The sequence below is a fragment of the Schistocerca serialis genome, chromosome 3 (assembly GCF_023864345.2).
Source record: "Schistocerca serialis cubense isolate TAMUIC-IGC-003099 chromosome 3, iqSchSeri2.2, whole genome shotgun sequence".
NCBI classification, from domain to species: domain Eukaryota; kingdom Metazoa; phylum Arthropoda; class Insecta; order Orthoptera; family Acrididae; genus Schistocerca; species Schistocerca serialis.
In genome coordinates, this window is record NC_064640.1 from 417,854,991 (window position 1) to 417,873,625 (window position 18,635).

Consider the following 18,635-nt stretch of genomic DNA (forward strand, 5'->3'; position numbering starts at 1 on the left):
ACCGTCCCATGCACAGGCTGCCGTTAACACAACATAAACTGCTGCATTTGGAATATTTCCATAACTGGAAAGCATGGACTGCTGATGACTGGCGTCTCATTCTGTTCATCGATCAATCGCGGTTCGGCACTACTACGGATGACCATCATCTGCGATTATGGCGGCGAGCTGGGGAGAGTTCCCATTCACCAAATGTTTTAGGGGAGCACAGTAGTTTTACTCCTGACGTCATAGTGTGGGGAGCCATCGGCTATGAGTGCAGGTAATGACTGACGGAACTCTCACGGTACAACCGTACGTCACAAACATCCTGCGTCCCCATGTTTTACCACTCACGTGACCGTACTATGCTGGCATTTTTCAACACGACAGTGGTCGTCCACATGTGACACATGTTTCTGTGAGCTGCCTTGATGTTGCTGAGGTACACCTGAGGCCTCCATGATCCTCAGACCTGCCCCTGACAAAAGATGTGTGTGACAAGCCCAGATGTCAACTTCGTCCCAGTGCCAGTATCCAAGATATCAAGGAACAGTCACAGGATGTGGATCGGTTTGCTTTAGAAGGGAATACAACGGCTTAACGTCACCCTTCCGAACCGAATCAGCGGAAGCATCCGGACCAGACAGGGTACAATGATATACTTACAAAATGAGTTCAAACTTTGTAAAGTAGGTTCGATTTTGTAATCATCGGAATAACACCACATAACCTCTCAACCCGTGAAGATTAATTTCATTTTCTTCTCACCTTCTGGCTGCCTCACTGTTTCGGTCATGACGTGTAATTGCTTTTATATCCCATCAAGAGCTCAAATTACCCTTATATGTCCTGACATCTTTGTACGATGCAGAATCGTTTTCCTGTGAGTCACAATTGTTGATTTTCTAAAATTATTCAGCAGCGTTTAGCGGAAAAATCATCTTCTGCCATCAACGAATTCCCTTCGAAGTTCGCGGAGAATTTCCGTCAACTCTCGTACTTATCGAGTCTATCGATAACCTTGAACATAATCCGATTACAATGACCACCCTCATGCCAAACAGCACGGTTTACGAAAACGTCGGCATGTGAAAGTCAACACGCACATTTCTTGCGTGACGTCCGGAAAGCCCCAGACATATCCTCGTAGTAGTGAAGCAACGTAAAACAGTTAATAAAGCCAGGTCTTCCGGTCCAGACTGTGTACCAATTAGGTTCCTTTCAGAATATGCTGATGCAATAGCTCCATACTTAACAATCATATACAACCGCTCGCTCGACGAAAGACAGCACACAAAGACTGGAACATTGCACAGGTCACGCTGATACTTAAGAAAGGTAGTAGCAGTAATCCGCTAAATTACAGGCTCATATCATTAACGTCGATATGCAGCAGGATTTTGAAACATATTCTGTGTTCGAACATTACGAATTACCCCGAAGCGAACGATCTATTGACACACAGTCAACACGCATTTAGAAAACATCGTTCTTGTGAAACATAAGTAGCTCTTACACACACGAAGTGTTGAGTGCTATTGACAAGGGATTACAAATTGATTACGTATTTCTAGATTTCCCGAAGGCTTTTGACACTGTACCATACAAGCGGCTCCTAGTGAAATTGCGTGCTTATAGAATATCGTCTCAGTTATGTGACTGCATTCTTGAGTTCCTGTCAGAGAAGTCACAGTTCATAGTAAATGACGGAAAGTCATCGAGTAAAACAGAATTGATTTCTGCCGTTTCCCAAGGTATATTTACAGGCCCTCCGCTGCTCCTTACTTATATAAACGATTCAAGAGACGATCTGGGCAGCCGTCTTAGATGATGCTGTAGTTCGTCGTCTAGTAAAGTCATCAGAAGATCAAAACAAATTGCAAAAACATTTAGAAAAGATATCTGTATGGTGCGAAAATTGGCAGTTGACCCTAAATAATGAAAAGTGTGAGGTTATCCACATGAGTGTCAAAAGGAATCGATTAAACTTCGGTTACAAGATAAATCAGTCAAATCTAAAGGCCATAATTTCAGTTACACTACTGACCATTAAAATTGCTACACCAAGAAGAAATGCAGATGATAAACGGGTATTCATTGCATAAATATATTATACTAGAACTGACATGTGATTACATTTTCACGCAAATTTGGGTGCATAGAGCCTGAGAAATCAGTACCCAGAACAACCACCTTTGGCCGTAATAACGGCCTTGATATGCCTGGGCATTGAGTCAAACAGAGCTTGGATGGCGTGTACAGGTACAGCTGCCCATGCAGCTTCAACACGATACCACAGTTCATCAACAGTAGTGACTGGCGTATTCTGATGAGCCAGTTGCTCGGCCACCATTGACCAGACGTTTTCAATTGGTGAGAGATCTGGAGAATGTGCTGGCCAGGGCAGCAGTCGAACATTTTCTGTATCCAGAAACGCCCGTACAGGACCTCCAAAATGCGGTCATACATTATCCTGCTGAAATGTAGGGTTTCGCAGTGATCGAATGAAGGGTAGAGCCACGGATCGTAACATATCTGAGATGTAACGTCCACTGTTCAAAGTGCCGTCAATGCGAACAAGAGGTGAGCTAGACGTGTAACCAATGGCACCCCATACCATCACGCCAGGTGATACGCCAGTATGGCGATGACGAATACGCGCTTCCTATGTGCGTTGACCGCGATGTTGCCAATCACGGATACGACCATCATGATGCTGTAAACAGAACCTGGATTCATCCGAAAAAATGATGTTTTGCCGTTAGTGCACCCAGGTTCGCCGTTGAGTACACCATCGCAGGCGCTCCTGTCTGTGATGCAGCGTCAAGGGTAACCGCAGCCATGGTCTCCGAGCTGATAGTCCATGCTGCTGCAAACGTCGTCAAACTGTTCGTGCAGATGGTTGTTGGCTTCCAAACTTCCCCATCTGTTGACTCAGGGATCGAGACGTGGCTGCACGATCCGTACAACCATGCGGATAAGATGCCTGTCATCTCGACTGCTAGTGGTACGAGGCCGTTGGGATCCAGCACGGCGTTCGGTATTAGAGCAGCAATGTCGCGATACGATAAACCGCAATAGCAATAGGCTACAATCGGACTTTTATCAAAGTCGGAAACGTAATGGTACGCATTTCTCCTCCTTACACGAGGCATCACAACAACGTTTCACCAGGCAACGCCGGTCAGCTGCCGGTTGTGTATAAGAAATCGGTTGGAAACTTTCCTCATGTTGGCACGTTGTAGGTGTCGCTACCGGCGCCAACCTTTTGTGAATGCTCTGAAAAGCTGATCATTTGCATATCACAGCATCCTCTTTCTGTCGGTTAAATTTCGCGTCTGTATCACGTCATCTTCGTGGTGTAACAATTTTAATGGCCGGTAGTGTAAATACCTAGGAATTACACTCACGAACAAAGATTTGAAAGAATACACAGAAAACGTTGTGGGGAAGGCAAACCAAAGACTGCGTTTTATTGGCAGAACACATAGAACATGTAACAAATCTACTAAAGAGACTGCCTACACTGCGCTTGTACGTCCTCTTTCGGAGTATTGCCGCGCCGTCTGGGATCCTTACCAGATAGGATTAACGGAGTACATCAAGAAATTTCAAAGAGGAACAGCGCGTTTTGTATTATCGCGAAATGATACAGGATCTGGGGTGGACATCATTAAAACAAAGGCGTTTTTCGTTGCAGCGAAATCTTGTCACGAAATTCCAATCACCAACATTCTCCCCGAATTCGAACATATATTGTTGACGCCGACCTACATAGGGAGAAACGATCATGATAATAAAATTAGGGAAATCAGAGCTCGCATGGAAAGATATAGGTGTTCGTTTTTTCCAAGCGCTGTTAGAGATTGGAATAATAGAGAATTTTGAAGGTGGTTCGATGAAACTTCTGCCAGGTACTTAAGTGTGATTTGCAGAGTATCCAGATAGATGTAGATGTAGAAGGAATTTAGGGGGACGCAGTATTTCTTGACTTCTGAAAAGTCTTTGAGTTAGCACCGAACTAACGTTTATTGGCAAAAGTACTATCAGTTGGTGCAGCAAAATTTGTGGCTTTATTGAGGATTTATTTATAGGGAGGACGCAGCGTTTTATCATAGACGGAGAGTCAACGACAGATGTAGAAGTACGTGTATCTGCAGACGTGCCGCAGGGTACTGTGTTTGGACCCCTGTTGCTCATTTCGTATATTAATGACCTGGCATACAGTATTAATACAAACCTCACATTTTTTGCAGATAATGAAGTTTTCTATTGAACAGTTGTAGGCCTCATATGTGTGTGCGGTGATGCAAGACGAGTCGTGTGCAGTGCTCGTATCTTTCACACGACACCACTCAAAAGAGTCCGGGGAGAAATTAACTCGCACAGGCATAAGACGAGCGAATGCAATGCTCATTGTTTTGACAAAATTAAATCATAGTGATACAAGAACCAATGAATGCAATCCTCGCTGCTTTGACAGAATAATAAGTAAGTTATCCTTGTAGTGGAGCACACTGCACTGGGACAACGCCGACAAAGTGAAGTGTCGCCTAACTTGGACGACTTGTAAGATAAGTTGAAAGATCTTGAAATCCAACTCGAGACTGAAATTAAGTTATTTATTTGCTCTGACGACTGACATTACTAACAACGAGATTAACAGAGAGAATACTACTGGGTGAACGAAATTTTTAGACCGAACGCAACTGATTCTTCGACACTGGTGCGATGGTGCCATGGTTGAGGTTGGACCTGATGATCTAGTGGTAAAGTGGAAACCGAGAGACCGTGGGATCGAATCTGGTCCGGACAATGAAATGAGGAGTTGACAAAAACAATATGTGGTCCGGATTCTACGTTAAACTATAGGCCCATTTCTCGAGTTGGATGATTGGGTTAGCACCAGGCCATTCAGCCACATGAAATTATTATTATTATTTTTGTTGTTTTTACTATCTGTCTTTCAAAGTCGAACAGAAAAGAAAGACTGTTACTCTCATCTGTTCTCTGGACGCTGTAGGGCGTCCATGGCATAAACCACCCACTGCAGGCGCCTTGCCCAGCTTTCAATACCCGCACTCTGGGTCTTTGCCCAGGTTCTGCAAACGGCCTATTTACCCCAAAGAGGGCCCCGTTCGAGGGTTGGGTTGTTTTGGGGAAGGAGACCAGACAGCGAGGTCATCAGTCTCATCGTATTAGGGAAGGATGGGGAAAGAAGTCGGCCGAGCCCTTTGAAAGGAACCATCCCGGCATTTGCCTGGAGCGATTTAGGGAAATCACGGAAAACCTAAATCAGGATGGCCGGACGCGGGATTGAACCGTCGTCCTCCCGAATGCGAGTCCAGTGTTTAACCACTGCGCCACCTCGCTCGGTGGGCCCCGCTCGAGCTGACAAGGGTACTGCATGGACGTTCCCAGCTGCAAACCCGCCCGCCGTGACGGGAACAGGACTGCTTTCTCAGACTCACTGCTTCAGCTCATTAGATAATTGCGAAATAGCTGGCTTAAACGGAATAATATCGCATAGCGGTATGTGACAGTAACGTTATCGACAGTTGTTTCGATTAGATTTTAGTGTCGTGCGAAGATTGGCAATTTGCTTCAAATAGAAATGTTAAACTGTGCACTTCACCAAAGAAACACGTCCGCCCCGTTAGCTGAGTGATCAGCATGATGGATTGCCGTCCTACGGGCCCGGGTTCTATTCCCGGCTGGGTCGGAGATTTTCTCCGCTCAGGGACTGGGTGTTGTGTTGTCTTCTTCATCATTTCATTCCCATCTGGCGCGCAGGTCGCCCAATGTGGCAATGTGGCGAATCACTTAATAAAAGCAAGTCTTCTGGTCCAGACTGAATACCAATTAGGTTCCTTTCAGAATATGCTGATGCAATAGCTCCATATTTAACAATCATATACAACCGTTCGCTCGATGAAAGATCCGTACCCAAAGTCTGAAAAGTTGCACAGGTCACACCATTATTCAAGAAAGGTAGGAGTAATCCACTAAATTACGGGCCCATATTGTTACCGTCGATATGCAGCAGGATTTTAGGACATATATTGCGTTCGAAGGAAACGGTCTATTGACACACAGTCAACATGGGTTTAGAAAACATCGTTCCTGTGAAACACAACTAGCTCTTTATTCACATGAAGTGCTGAGTGCTATTGACAAGGGATTTCAGATCGATTCCGTATTCCTGTTTTCCGGAAGGCTTTTGACACTGTACCACACAAGAGGCTCGTACTGAAATTGCATGCTTATGGTATGTCGTCTCAGTTATGTGACTGGATTTGCGATTTCCTGTCAGAGAGGTCACAGTTCGTAGTAACTGACGGAAAGTCATCAAGTAAAACAGAAGTGATTTCTGGCGTTCCCCAAGGTAGTGTTATAGGCGCTTTGCTGTTCCTTATCTATATAAACGATTTGGAAGACAATCTGAGCAGCCGTCTTCGACTGTTAGAAGATGACGCTGTCGTTTATCGACTAATAAAGTCATCAGAATATCAAAACAAACTGCAAAACGATTTAGAAAAAATATCTGAATGGTGCGAAAAGTGGCAGTTGACCCTAAATAAGGAAAAGTGTGAGGTCATCCATATGAGTGCTAAAAGGAACTCGTTAAACTTCGGTTACATGATAAATCAGTCTAATCTAAAAGCCGTAAATTCAACTAAATACCTAGGTATCACAATTACGAACAACTTAAATTGGAAAGAACACATAGAAAATGTTGTGGGGAAGGCAAACCAAAAGCTGCGTTTTATGGGAAGGACACTTAGAAAATGTAACAGACCTACTAAGGAGACTGCCTACACTACGCTTGTCCGTTCTCTTTTAGAATACTGCTGCGCGGTGTGGGATCCTTAGCAAATATGACTGACGGAGTACATCGAAAAAGTTAATCGCGAAATACGGGAGAGAGTGTCACAGAAATGATGCAGGATTTGGGCTTGAAATCATTAAAAGAAAGGCGTTTTTGTTGCGACGGAATCTTCTCTTGAAATTGCAATCACCAACTTTCTCCTCCGAATGCGAAAATATTTTGTTGACACCGACCTGCATAGGGAGAAACGATCACCACGATAAAATAAGGGAAATCGGAGCTCGTACGGAAAGATATAGGTGTTCATTCTTTCCGCGTTCTATACAAGATTGGATTAATAGAGAATTGTGAAGGTGGTTCGATGAACCCTGTGCCAAGCATTTAAATGTGACTTCAGAGTATCCACGTAGATGTAGATGAACGTAATAAGACCTGCACCAAGGCGGCCGGACCTGCCTCGCAGGGGGCCTCCCGGCCAGTGACACCAAACGCTCATTTCCATTTACCAAAGAAACACAAGACAAAAAAGGGGGGAAAATGACGCACCATGACGGAATTATCCGATTGGAACGGGAACGGGTATATGTGATGCACATGTACAGAGAAACAAATGAATAAAATTTCAGAAAAAATAAATGATTTATTCGAGAGAGCTTCACAAATTGAGCAAGTCAATAACACGTTGGTCCACCTCTGGCTCTTATGCGAGCTGTAATTCGGCTTGGCATTGATTGATAAAGTTGTTGGATGTTTTCCTGAAGAATATCGTGTCAAATTCTGTCCAATTTAATCGTCAAAATATGGTTAGAGGGCCCTGCCCCTAATGATCCAAACGTTCTTAACTGGGGAGAGACCCGGTGACCCTGCTGGCGAAGGTAGGGTCTGGTAAGCACGAAGACAAGCAGTACAAAATCTCGCCGTGTGCGAGCGGGGCATTATCTTGCTGAAATGTAAGAACTGGATGGCTTGCTACGAAGGACAACAAAACGGCGCGTAGAATATCGTCGACGTACCGCTGTGCTGTAAGGGTGCCGCGAATGGCAACCAAAGGGGTCCTGCTATGGAAAGAAATGGCGCCCCACACCATCACTCCTCGTTCTCGTGCCGTATGGTGAGTGACAGTCATGCTGGTATCCCACCGCTATCCGGGGCGTCTCCAGACAATTCTTCAGCCTGGAATCTCATCGACTTGAGTAGAATTGCCTTCCGTGATGAGTCCCACTTCTAACTGAGTCTCGATGAACAGCGTAGACGTGTCTGGAGACCCCTCGGACAGCGGTAGGATACAAACCTGTGTGTCGTCCGCATACAGCCCAACAGCCAGAAGTGCTGCTCTGGGGTGTCATTTCTTTTCATAGCAGAAACCCTTTGGTTGTCATCCACGGCACACTTGCAGGACACTGGTACGTCGATGATATTCTACGCACCGTTCTGCGTTACCCTTCACGGCAAGCCAACCTCGTTTCAGCAAGACAATGCCCCCCCCCCCCTCCCCCTCCGCACACGGTGGGAGTTTCTACTCCTTATCTTCGAGCTTGCCAAACACTAATTTTGCCAGGAAGGCCGCCAGATTTTGAAGATCTAACTCGTCAATTGGAAAGAAATTGGCACAATATTCCTCAGGAAGACATCTAACAACTCTGTTAATCAGTGCCAAGCCGAATAACTGCTTGCATAAGGGCCAGAAGTGGACCAATGCGTTATTGCCCTACTCAATTTGTGAAGCCCTTCCTCTGGAATAAATCAGCCAATCTCCTGAAACTAACTGTAATAATTTGGTGTTTACTTTTTTTTTGTCAAAAGTGTTTTTTCTAGGGTTACAAAACGAGAAGTCGCAACTCATACAGTCACCTGGATGTGAGAATTGGTGGGGACGTGAAATGAAATTGATCATATAGGCTCCGTTGTTGATAAATCAGCCAGGAGACTTCGGTTCATTGGCAGATACCAGGAAAACAGTGTACAAAGGAGACTGCTTACAAATCACTTGTGAGCCCTACCTTAGAACACTGCTTATGTGTATGAGACCCTTGCGAAACAGTAGTAACAGATAGTGTTGCAGGGCAGCAAGAATGGACACATATTTGTTTGACTCACGGGAGAGCATCACGGGAATGCTACAAAGCGTCAACTGGCAGACGCTGAAACACAGGCGTCAACTTTCCTGCGAAAGCTAACTTCCAAAGTTTCAAGAAACGTATCAAGAGAAGAATCTAAAAATATGTTTCAGTCCCATATGCATCGCTTCCGTTGAGAACGAGATGACGAGATTAGACTAATTATAAAGCGCACAAACGCATTGAACTAGACATTCTTACCACGCTCCATACGTCAACGGAACGGGAAGAAGCCCCAATTGAAAGAGTCCTCCACCTTGCTCATCGCATAGGTTTGCGGAGTATGTACGTCGATCTAGACACGTATATGTAAGAAATGTGACAGTACGCCTCTGAGTTGCTTCACCGTGTGCATTTAATCCGACGAGTACGCTCTGAACAAACGGTAGCAGGTAATTAGCCTCGCCTACCCACGTGCTTGTTACATCTCTTCCAGTTTTGCACGTTACGTTTACACGTTCAAAAGACACCGTCGAGCCTCTTTAACATTTGCTCGACGTGATACTAAGGAATTCCATTATCAATCATTTGTTCCCATCACACGCAAGTTATTGCTAATAGATTTCTAATTCTTCTGATGACACGAATCCTGTGAAGTAGCAATATAACTATACAAGTTTTGCCTAAGAAATATTTACAACAGGCTGGGTTTGTGCAAAAACTTTGTAATGAATTCAATAGAAGACGTAGCAATATTTCAACTCCTACATATACTTTGAGCATTCATGCAAGTAACAAGCAACCACTAGAAACATAAATGTACGCAACCGAAAATTGATACAAGAAATATACTCTTCTGGCTGCAAGAGCTCACATCCGCGCGTACAGTTACATTTTAATATTCGTAAAAAGATGAAACACATGGAAAAATTATCTAAAAAAAGTGTTGACTTATGTCATTAATTCATAGGAGTCAAGTTTATGTCTAACCTGAATGAGCGCTTACACAATTCAGCGGTACTACAGTTTCTTCCAGCAATCTAAATTTCATGGGAACAAAAATAATATAAGCAGCTGCTTTGTAAAAATATTTTCGTAAAATTAGGCTTGTCTACAAATTATTTACTTCAGCTGTGCTTTCGTAGGCGTCGTCGGAACATGGTACTATCTTTATTCTCTCTCGCCAATCTGCAAGAAAGCGGCTAAACGATAAACGCTGGACTAACAAGAAGGCCAAATTGTATCCCGTTGCTGCAGATTTCTGACAATTAGCAATGAATTTTTTTCTGTTACAGTTGGTTTCAGCGATCAAACTCTGTCTCGGTACAAGCAGTTCTTCTACCGTTCAGTAAGTCGCTTTTCTGAGAGCCGGAATCGTGTTGTTTTGGATCCACCAAACAACGTCAATTTACTGTTGGTATGCAAGCAATGACTTTTAAATGTTAGAAATAAGTCAACCGTCTTTGTAGAACGAAAACATACTAAAACAATGTTTTATAAAGCATGTGATAAAATTTATGATCATGTCACGTGCAAAATGAGTTATGGAAGTAGCAGATTTTCATTATGTTGTACACATCACCGTAGCAACAGAATAATTATTACAAAATACATCGCAACTTAAAGGCCGTGAGGAAAAAGCTTTTTCAGGAAGGACGCCGGTGTAAAATGGCATTTGTTTTAAAATTTGGCTACGCGTGGCTCTGCAGTCGGCTCTTATAGCCAGAGCAAGTGTGAAATAAAACGTGCGTAGTTAACAGTAGTCCTAATGGAGTTTATTATGGAACTATTTAATGGCTATCGATTTCGAAAAGCACTACCAGTGCGAAATAGAGTCTAAAATAAGATTTCCACTTCGAAGTGCCTAGGTTGTGATTTATACTTCGTTGTTAAGTGGAAACCTTTGAATGTAAGCACTGGTGGGTTCATCGTAAACTTTTGAAGCTGAGCATTGATAACTGGTACGAGATGTGTCGGTCTTCACAGCCGGCGCTGATCAAAGCATCTAAACTGTCGTGCCAACATTAATTTGTAGAAGCACTTAGAATCTAATTAAAAAAGATGGCAAATTCGTCCACGGCTAATTTTAAAAAGCTTCCTGAACAGCTGTCTGTGTCTCACGTGAGCATAACGCGTGTTACTATACGAAGGCACAGGCGTTTTCAGTTAGTAATCTAATTAACACGGCGGAAACTGGCATCAGTATGCAGTTCACCATATCGCAAAAGCAGTGCACAAGAGTTAAGCCATTCGGAGGTCTGTACCAGGTATTCCTCTCGTGGCTCTTATAGTTAGCTAGGAAGCTTTCGCTGGCGTCGCTCAAAGCAACGAAAATGTAGTGAAGCAGCGAAGTTTAGCGACAATGAGTTTATTTTAACCTATGGTAAAAATTAAAGTGTAATGCCCTCGTGCTGACACACAAACTTCGGCATATTCTTTTGTTTCCTTAAATGGTTATTCGTATCAAAAGAAATCTGCCGATAAAACACGTAAGCAGTATGTAAACAATTCTGAAACATTCCACTTACATAAATACTCTGTTACACAAGCCGGCCAGGGTGGCCGAGCGGTTATAGGCGCTACAGTCTGGAACCGCGTGACCGCTACGGTCGCAGGTTCGAATCCTGCCTCGGGCATGGCCGTGTGTGACGTCCTTAGGTTTAAGTAGTTCTAAGTTCTAGGGGACTGATGACCTCAGATGTTAAGTCCCATAGTGCTCAGAGTCATTTTTTTGTTGCACAAGGTTCCTGCTAAGAGCATCACAACAGTGGGTAAAAAAAAAATAAACAATAGGCAAAGACGCGAACATTGTTATAACCCCATTGCGAAATTAATTTTACCAGTGAAGAAGGTCCATGAAACAGATAACGATTATGAAGCCACTAGAAAACAACACAGAACAACAAAGTTTTATTACTGGTGCTATGGGACATTTTTACAATTCCAGTTCATAACAATTACATATCTCTCGCATTTTTATTATATACATATATTTTTCCATAGACTTCCTTTTGTTTGTTGCTAGATTAACCTACTTCCCTCATCCACGACACTTTCCCCTCGGTTGTCAGTATTAACGTTATTGAGCCAACAGACTTTTATGCCTGAAAGTAAAATTCTGTCAGGCGAAAGGATACCTGCGCTCTTAATATAGTTTCTTACGATCCAACACAAACGAATGAGTACTGAATAGAATATGCGATTTCGCTCGGTTGCGAACGACGTAGGGACGAGGAATAACATTTTATTATGGAGAACAAAAGCTATTCTCTTACTAATTTTATTGCATTGAAATGTATTTACTGTATTAATTCGATATCGAGCAACTGGGGTGTCACATGTAGACACTTTAGTGTTATCGAAATGATATACCATCGCAACTACATCCTGTTAATGTCTCCTAGCGTCCACTGGTGTGGCAACTGTATAAGACTCAGAGGCTGCGAAAGGCGTAAACCTGATGACTGGCAAGCGAACGGCGAATCATAGAAATTACTAGAAGGAACTGTTGCACTTTTACTACGTCAAAAAGAAGAAAAAAACGAAAAAAACTAGGAGAAAATATCAAAGAAAGTTGGGAGAAAGACTGTACGAAAGAAAAGATTGAAACGGGTGAAATGCAAGAGGAAAGCTGTCAGCAGTGAGGAGAGATGCGTACCTGTGGTGCACTGTGGTCGACGGCTGGCGTGTGAATAGGCGCAGCCTGGCCACGCTCATGCACGTCGGCTCTGACTCTGTAAGGACTAAACACGTGACTGCCGGCGCGCACCGCCGCTGGGCATGACACGTCAGCAATAGGCAACCTGCCAGATGCAAAACTCGCTCTGTCTTAACCAGTACCTCAGGCACAGAGCGATGAAACAGCAGGGACAATCTAGGAGACAGACCTTTGTTAATTTTTAATGTTTCGCCGCTGCCGGATTACTGAGAACGCGGAGGCAGGGAAGAGACGTGGGCCAGAATGTTATAAGAAATGCGTGTTGAGTGCTCTATATTGATCTACTACCTATCCCTAGCACATCTGCAACACTGCGCTGCCCGTCTGACGCGGGAGCGGGCCTTAGCGGCTGGCGGGCTGCGCATGCGCACTTCGCCTCATTACGAGCCGCGCCGCGCCGGCGCTGCTGCTTCTGCCGTTGTTGCCTTTAGCGCTTAGCGCTTCTCGTCGTTAAAAAGAGACCAGCAATTTGCTCGGAATGGGCCCGTCCTCTTTCACCACCTAACGGGACAAAATGGTGTAACCCGTCCGTATGGGCCCACTTCCAAAATTACTTTTCTCCATGAAATTTTAAGGAGACACATATTTTAGACATTACGCTTAATTGTTATTCACTCTCTCCCTCTCTCTCTCTCTCTCTCTCCCTCCCAGTGTCCTTTTTCCGGCTTTGTCGCCGGGTGCAAGTATTTTTAGCTGACGCCATTGAGGTGACTTGAGTGTGCCGACGATGAAACAGTGATGAGCACACACAACATCTAGTGCCCCGCGGAGGAAATCACCGAAGCGTGCAGGAACCGAACTCAGGCCCCTTCGATCGGCATCCAGCCACGCTGACGCCACAGCGACTGCGGCGGATAATTGTCAAACTGAAAGCCCGCGGTCGTGGTTACACTTATACTACAATCATCTTCAGCCAGATCGCATACGCAGTTTATTACGGTTGCCGACTTCGCAGTAAGCCATTTTCACAACTATGACGGCCATTATAAAAGCGAAAATACAGTTAACAACAGTATTACAAAAAAAAATACAAATTTTTATGGCCTCCTTGAATAATGAAGTTAGGATGGACCAGCTTACTAATTCTTTCCGCTGTTAGTACAAAATGTATACACTCGCCAGATTTTTTACACAGAATGTCTTCTTCCTTCTTTTTCTTAGCGTTAATCCCGTATAGTACTGGGTCCGCTGTACTCAAGATTTAGAAGATTTACTTTATTTAACTTCACTGTTGCATTCCTTCCCAGTCGTAGCAGTTGTCAGTTACTAAGCTCCGTGTTCTTCTTCTTGGATGCGGAAATTTATCGCAGCGTGTTGCGGAATACGTCTGGTTCTTCCGCTGTGCGATGCGGGCCGTAGGACACTGCGTGAAACGTTTTCCTTGGCGCGGGGCGAAGCGCGTCAAAACGTAAAAAATGAGAGTGGTGTTTGTTTATAATTTGACAACTGTGCATGATAGACTGATGCGATAACTACCTTTCGGCAACTTTTTTTAAAAAATCAGTGAAAATCTTGTACTATAGAAACAGAGAAATATTTAAGATAATACGAAAAGTTGCTTTTTCGCGTTACTCAGTATTTATCACGCTATATATCCTAAACTAAGAGTCGTACAACAACATAATTTTATAGTTGGATTTAGTAGTACATGTCTATAACGTGTACAAAGTTTCTCTCCGACAGGGTCAGTAACAGTGAAGTAAAAAATTAAAATGTCACGTATGGTGCGAAATTTTTAGCAAACCAACATCCGAAATGTAGTAAGCGACAAACTTCTTCCCTTTACAAAGCGAGAAAAAATTTCATAAAGATTTGAGTTTATTTTTATAGTTTGTTGGAAGTCGGTGGGTGCTAAAGTGCCCCCTAGACGAGAGCAGTATTGTGTGGTTCATCGACGCGACGCGTGTTCCAGCGCGCTGTGGGGAACATTTTAAAAGCTACTATAGGTGCGGTGTAGTGCGGTGCGACAACAGCAGCGGAAGCAGCAAGGGCAAAACATACAGCGCAATAATCGATCTAAAAACTTGTTAATTTTGGCACTTCGAAAGTTCACGGAAGTTAGGGTAGAGGAGGAAGGCAGTATATTATTGGGATGAGTACTCAGGAAGCACAAAGTAGTCAGATGAATGTTCTTACAGCATGAAGAAGAACGAACGTATAACATTTTAGTAACAAAAAGGTTGCTCGACGGTGCGGTTCCCACTGACGTATAACGTAGACGTATCAGAAATTAATGAACTGCGCAAGGGTAACAAAATACCCAGAAGCACGCAGACGTTTCGCGCTAGTACAGCCCGCAACGGCACTGCGTTGTCCGCACCCTAAGAAAACGGTCCCGCGTGTTTGCATTCCAGATGGCAGTTATAAGAGTCGAGGGGCATGAAAGGGAAGCTGTGGTTGGGAATGGAGTGAGACAGGGTTGTAGTCTATCCCCGATGTTATTCAATCTGTATATTGAGCAAGCAGTAAAGGAAACAAAAGAAAAATTCGGAGTAGGAATTAAAATCCATGGAGAAGAAATAAAAACTTTGAGGTTCGCCAATGACATTGTAATTCTGTCTGAGACAGCAAAAGACCTGGAAGAGCAGATGAACGGAATGGTCAGCGTCTTGAAAGGAGGATATAAGATGAACATCAACGGAAGCAAAACGAGGATAATGGAATGTAGTCGAATTAAATCGGGTGATGATGCGGGAATTAGATTAGGAAATGAAAGGCTTAAAGTAATAAATGAGTTTTGCTATTTGGGGAGCAAAATAACTGATGACGGTTGAAGCAAAGAGGATATAAAATATGGCAAGGAAAGCGTTTTCTGAAAAGAGAAATTTGTTAACATCGAGTATAGATTTAAGCGTCAGGAAGTCGTTTCTGAAAGTATTTGTATGGGGTGTAGCCATGTATGGAAGTGAAACATGGACAATAAATAGTTTGGACAAGAAGAGAATAGAAGCTTTCGAAATGTGGTGCTACAGAAGAATGTTGAAGATTAGGTGGGTAGATCACGTAAGTAATGAGGAGGTATTGAATAAAATTGGAGAAAAGAGAAATTTGTCGCACAACTTGACTAGGAGAAGGGATCGGTTGGTTGGGCATATTCTGAGGCATCAAGGGACCACCAATTTAGTATTGGAGGGCAACGTGGAGGGTAAAAATCGTAGAGGGAGACCAAGAGATGAATACACTAAACAGATTCAGAAGGATGTGGGTTGCAGTAGGTACTGGGAGATGAAGAAGCTTGCGCAGGATAGAGTAGCATGGAGAGCTGCATCAAACCAGTCTCTGGACTGCAGACCACAACAACAACAACATATTTGTATTTTGCGAGTCGGGAGGGCGGTCTCGCTATGCAGCACGGTGCGGAAAACTCCTGTGGGTATAAAAACGTAGCTTAAGGGTGGGAAGTCGTGTGATCATATTTTGACTGTGTATCGTATTTCTAAGGTGTAAATTGGGGACCAGCCCGGCATTTACCTAACGAGGGAAGAAAACAGTGTCAGGCTGGCCGATGCACCGTTAATCCGCCGCGCTTATTCGATCCTGGTCTGGCTTTCATCTTGCAAGCTAGCGCATTTCGCATTACGTTGCACTACCAGCTTTTTTTGTACAGAACGTACAGGTAACAATTTATAAGTGCTGAATATGGATGACACTGGCATCTTTATATACTCATACATGGACAGATGGGTGACGTGCTTCATACATTACTGGCCATTAAAATTGTTATGCTTCATACATTACTGGCCATTAAAATTGTTACACCACGAAGACGACGTGCTACAAACGCGAAATTTAACCGACAGGAAGAAGATGCTGTGATATTAAAATGATTAGCTTTTCAGAGCATTCACACAAGGTTGGCACCTACAACGTGCTGACATGAGGAAAGCTTCCAACCGATTTCTCATACACAAACAGCAGTTGACCGGCGTTGCCTGGTGAAACGTTGTTGTGAGGCCTCGTGTAAGGAGGAGAAATGCGTACCATCACTTTTCTGACTTTGGTGAAGGTCGGATTGTAGCATATTGCCATTGCGGTTTATCGTATCGCAACATTGTTCCTCGCGTTGGTCGAGATCCAATGACTGTTAGCAGAATATGGAATCGGGGGGTTCAGGAGTGTAATACGGAACGCCGTGTTAGATCCCAACGGCCTCGTATCACTAGCAGTCGAGATGACAGGCATCTTATCCGAATGGCTGTAACGGATCGTGCAGCCACGTCTCGATCCCTCAGTCAACAGATGGGGACGTTTGCAAGATAACAACCATCTGCACGAACAGTTCGACGACGTTTGCAGCAGCATGGACTATCAGCTCGGAGACCTTGGCTGCAGTTACCCTTGACGCTGCATCACAGACAAGAGCGCCTGCCATGGTGCACTCAACGACGAACCTGGGTGCACGAATGGCAAAACGTCATTTTTTCGGATGAATCCAGGTTCTGTTTACAGCATCATGACGGTCGCATCCGTATTTGGCGACATCGCGGTGAACGCATATTGGAAGCGTGTATTCGTCATCACCATACTGGCGTATCACCCGGCGTGATGGTATGGGGTGCCATTGGTTACCCGTCTCGGCCACCTCTTGTTCGAATTGACGGCACTTTGAACAGTGGACGTTACATTTCAGATGTGTTACGACCCGTGGCTCTAACCTTCATTCTAACCCTGCGAAACCCTACATTTCAGCAGGATAATGCACGACCGCATGTTGCAGGTCCTGTGCGGGCGTTTCTGGATACAGAAAATGTTCGACTGCTGCCCTGGCCAGCACATTCTCCAGATCTCTCACCAACTGAAAACGTCTGGTCAATGGTAGCCGAGCAACTGGCTCGTCACAATACGCCAGTCACTACTCTTGATGAACTGTGGTATCGTGTTGAAGCTGCATGGGCTGCTGTACCTGTACCTGTACACCCCATCCAAGCTCTGTTTGACTCAGTGCCCAGGCGTATCAAGGTCGTTATTACGGCCAGAGATGGTTGTTCTGGGTACTGATTTCTCAGGATCTATGCACCCAAATTTCCGTGAAAATGTAGTCACATGTCAGTTCTAGTATAATATATTTGTCCAATGAATACCCGTTTATCATCTACATTTCTTCTTGGTGTAGCAATTTTAATGGCCAGTAGTGTAATATCCATGAACGATTGATTATACAGGGTGGTCAGAAACAGTCTGAAAAACTTGGAACGGTGTTACAGGGTATGTTGAACTGAGAAAAAATTGTTAAGAAAAAATTCGGTATGTTGCGTCGTTTCGGAGTTAATTAGCATTGAGGTAAGCCAATCAGGCCGTTCGCGCGCAAATTCAATCGGCCCGCCAAATGCAAAATTAGTGTCAGTTGTTCACATAGCGTAGATGATAGCGCACGTTCCTGCTGAGCGTTTGGCTCGGGTTCGATCCTTACTGCCGTCCCATACCCTATATTTGTATCGCTCTCATGTTCGGTTTTAGCAAAGCTAACGAAGAATATGTTTGGCGACACCGTCACTGACTGGCCGCTCGAATTTGCGCGCTCAATGGCCTGAATGGTTAACTTCAGTGTTAATTAACTCGAAAACGGCAAAACGTATCGCTTTTTTTTCTTAATAATTAGTTCCCAGCACAGTCTACCGTGCAACACCCTTACAAACTTCTTTGACTGTTTTGACCACGCTGTATAAAGATGCAAGTGCCAAAAGCCTGCAGCACTTATAAACTGTGACGTGTACTACTGTATAGAAAAACTTACAACAGGATATATTTTGTATCGAACAGGGGAAAGAACTGATATGACTGCACATCGCACCTACGTTATTCATGGACGCTATATAAATGTGAACTGTAGTTTCTTTACGCAGCTGATAATTGTAGTTTTTCTTTTTTAATTCCTGTAACATATCTGAAGATGGCCAACACAAAAGCTGCTAATCATAACAAAGTTCATATGGAATCAATTAGTGAAAATAATTCTAGTAAAATTCCTGATCCCTCGTTTTTGGCACATGGTTCTACATTTATGTTCTAAATAGAGACACAATAGAGAAAAAAATATTTTTCATACGAA

General features: G+C 43.9%; 1 protein-coding gene across 3 annotated transcripts in view; it reads right to left on the reverse strand.

Annotated features, from left to right (window-relative positions):
* The window catches only part of LOC126470293 (uncharacterized), a 602,478-nt gene extending 589,592 nt beyond the window's left edge, over nucleotides 1–12,886 (reverse strand). For 2 of the 3 annotated variants that reach the window (XM_050098046.1, XM_050098048.1), the window contains exons 1-2: nucleotides 12,756–12,886; nucleotides 12,527–12,671 (exon numbers count right to left, since the gene is read on the reverse strand). In XM_050098046.1, the coding sequence (XP_049954003.1) occupies nucleotides 12,527–12,585 (59 nt within the window). In that variant the 5' untranslated portion in view covers nucleotides 12,586–12,671; nucleotides 12,756–12,886. Of the gene's footprint in view, nucleotides 1–12,526 lie in introns of all 3 variants that reach the window. The other variant, XM_050098047.1, reaches the window with a different exon arrangement.
* Between the last annotated feature and the right edge of the window lie 5,749 nt (nucleotides 12,887–18,635).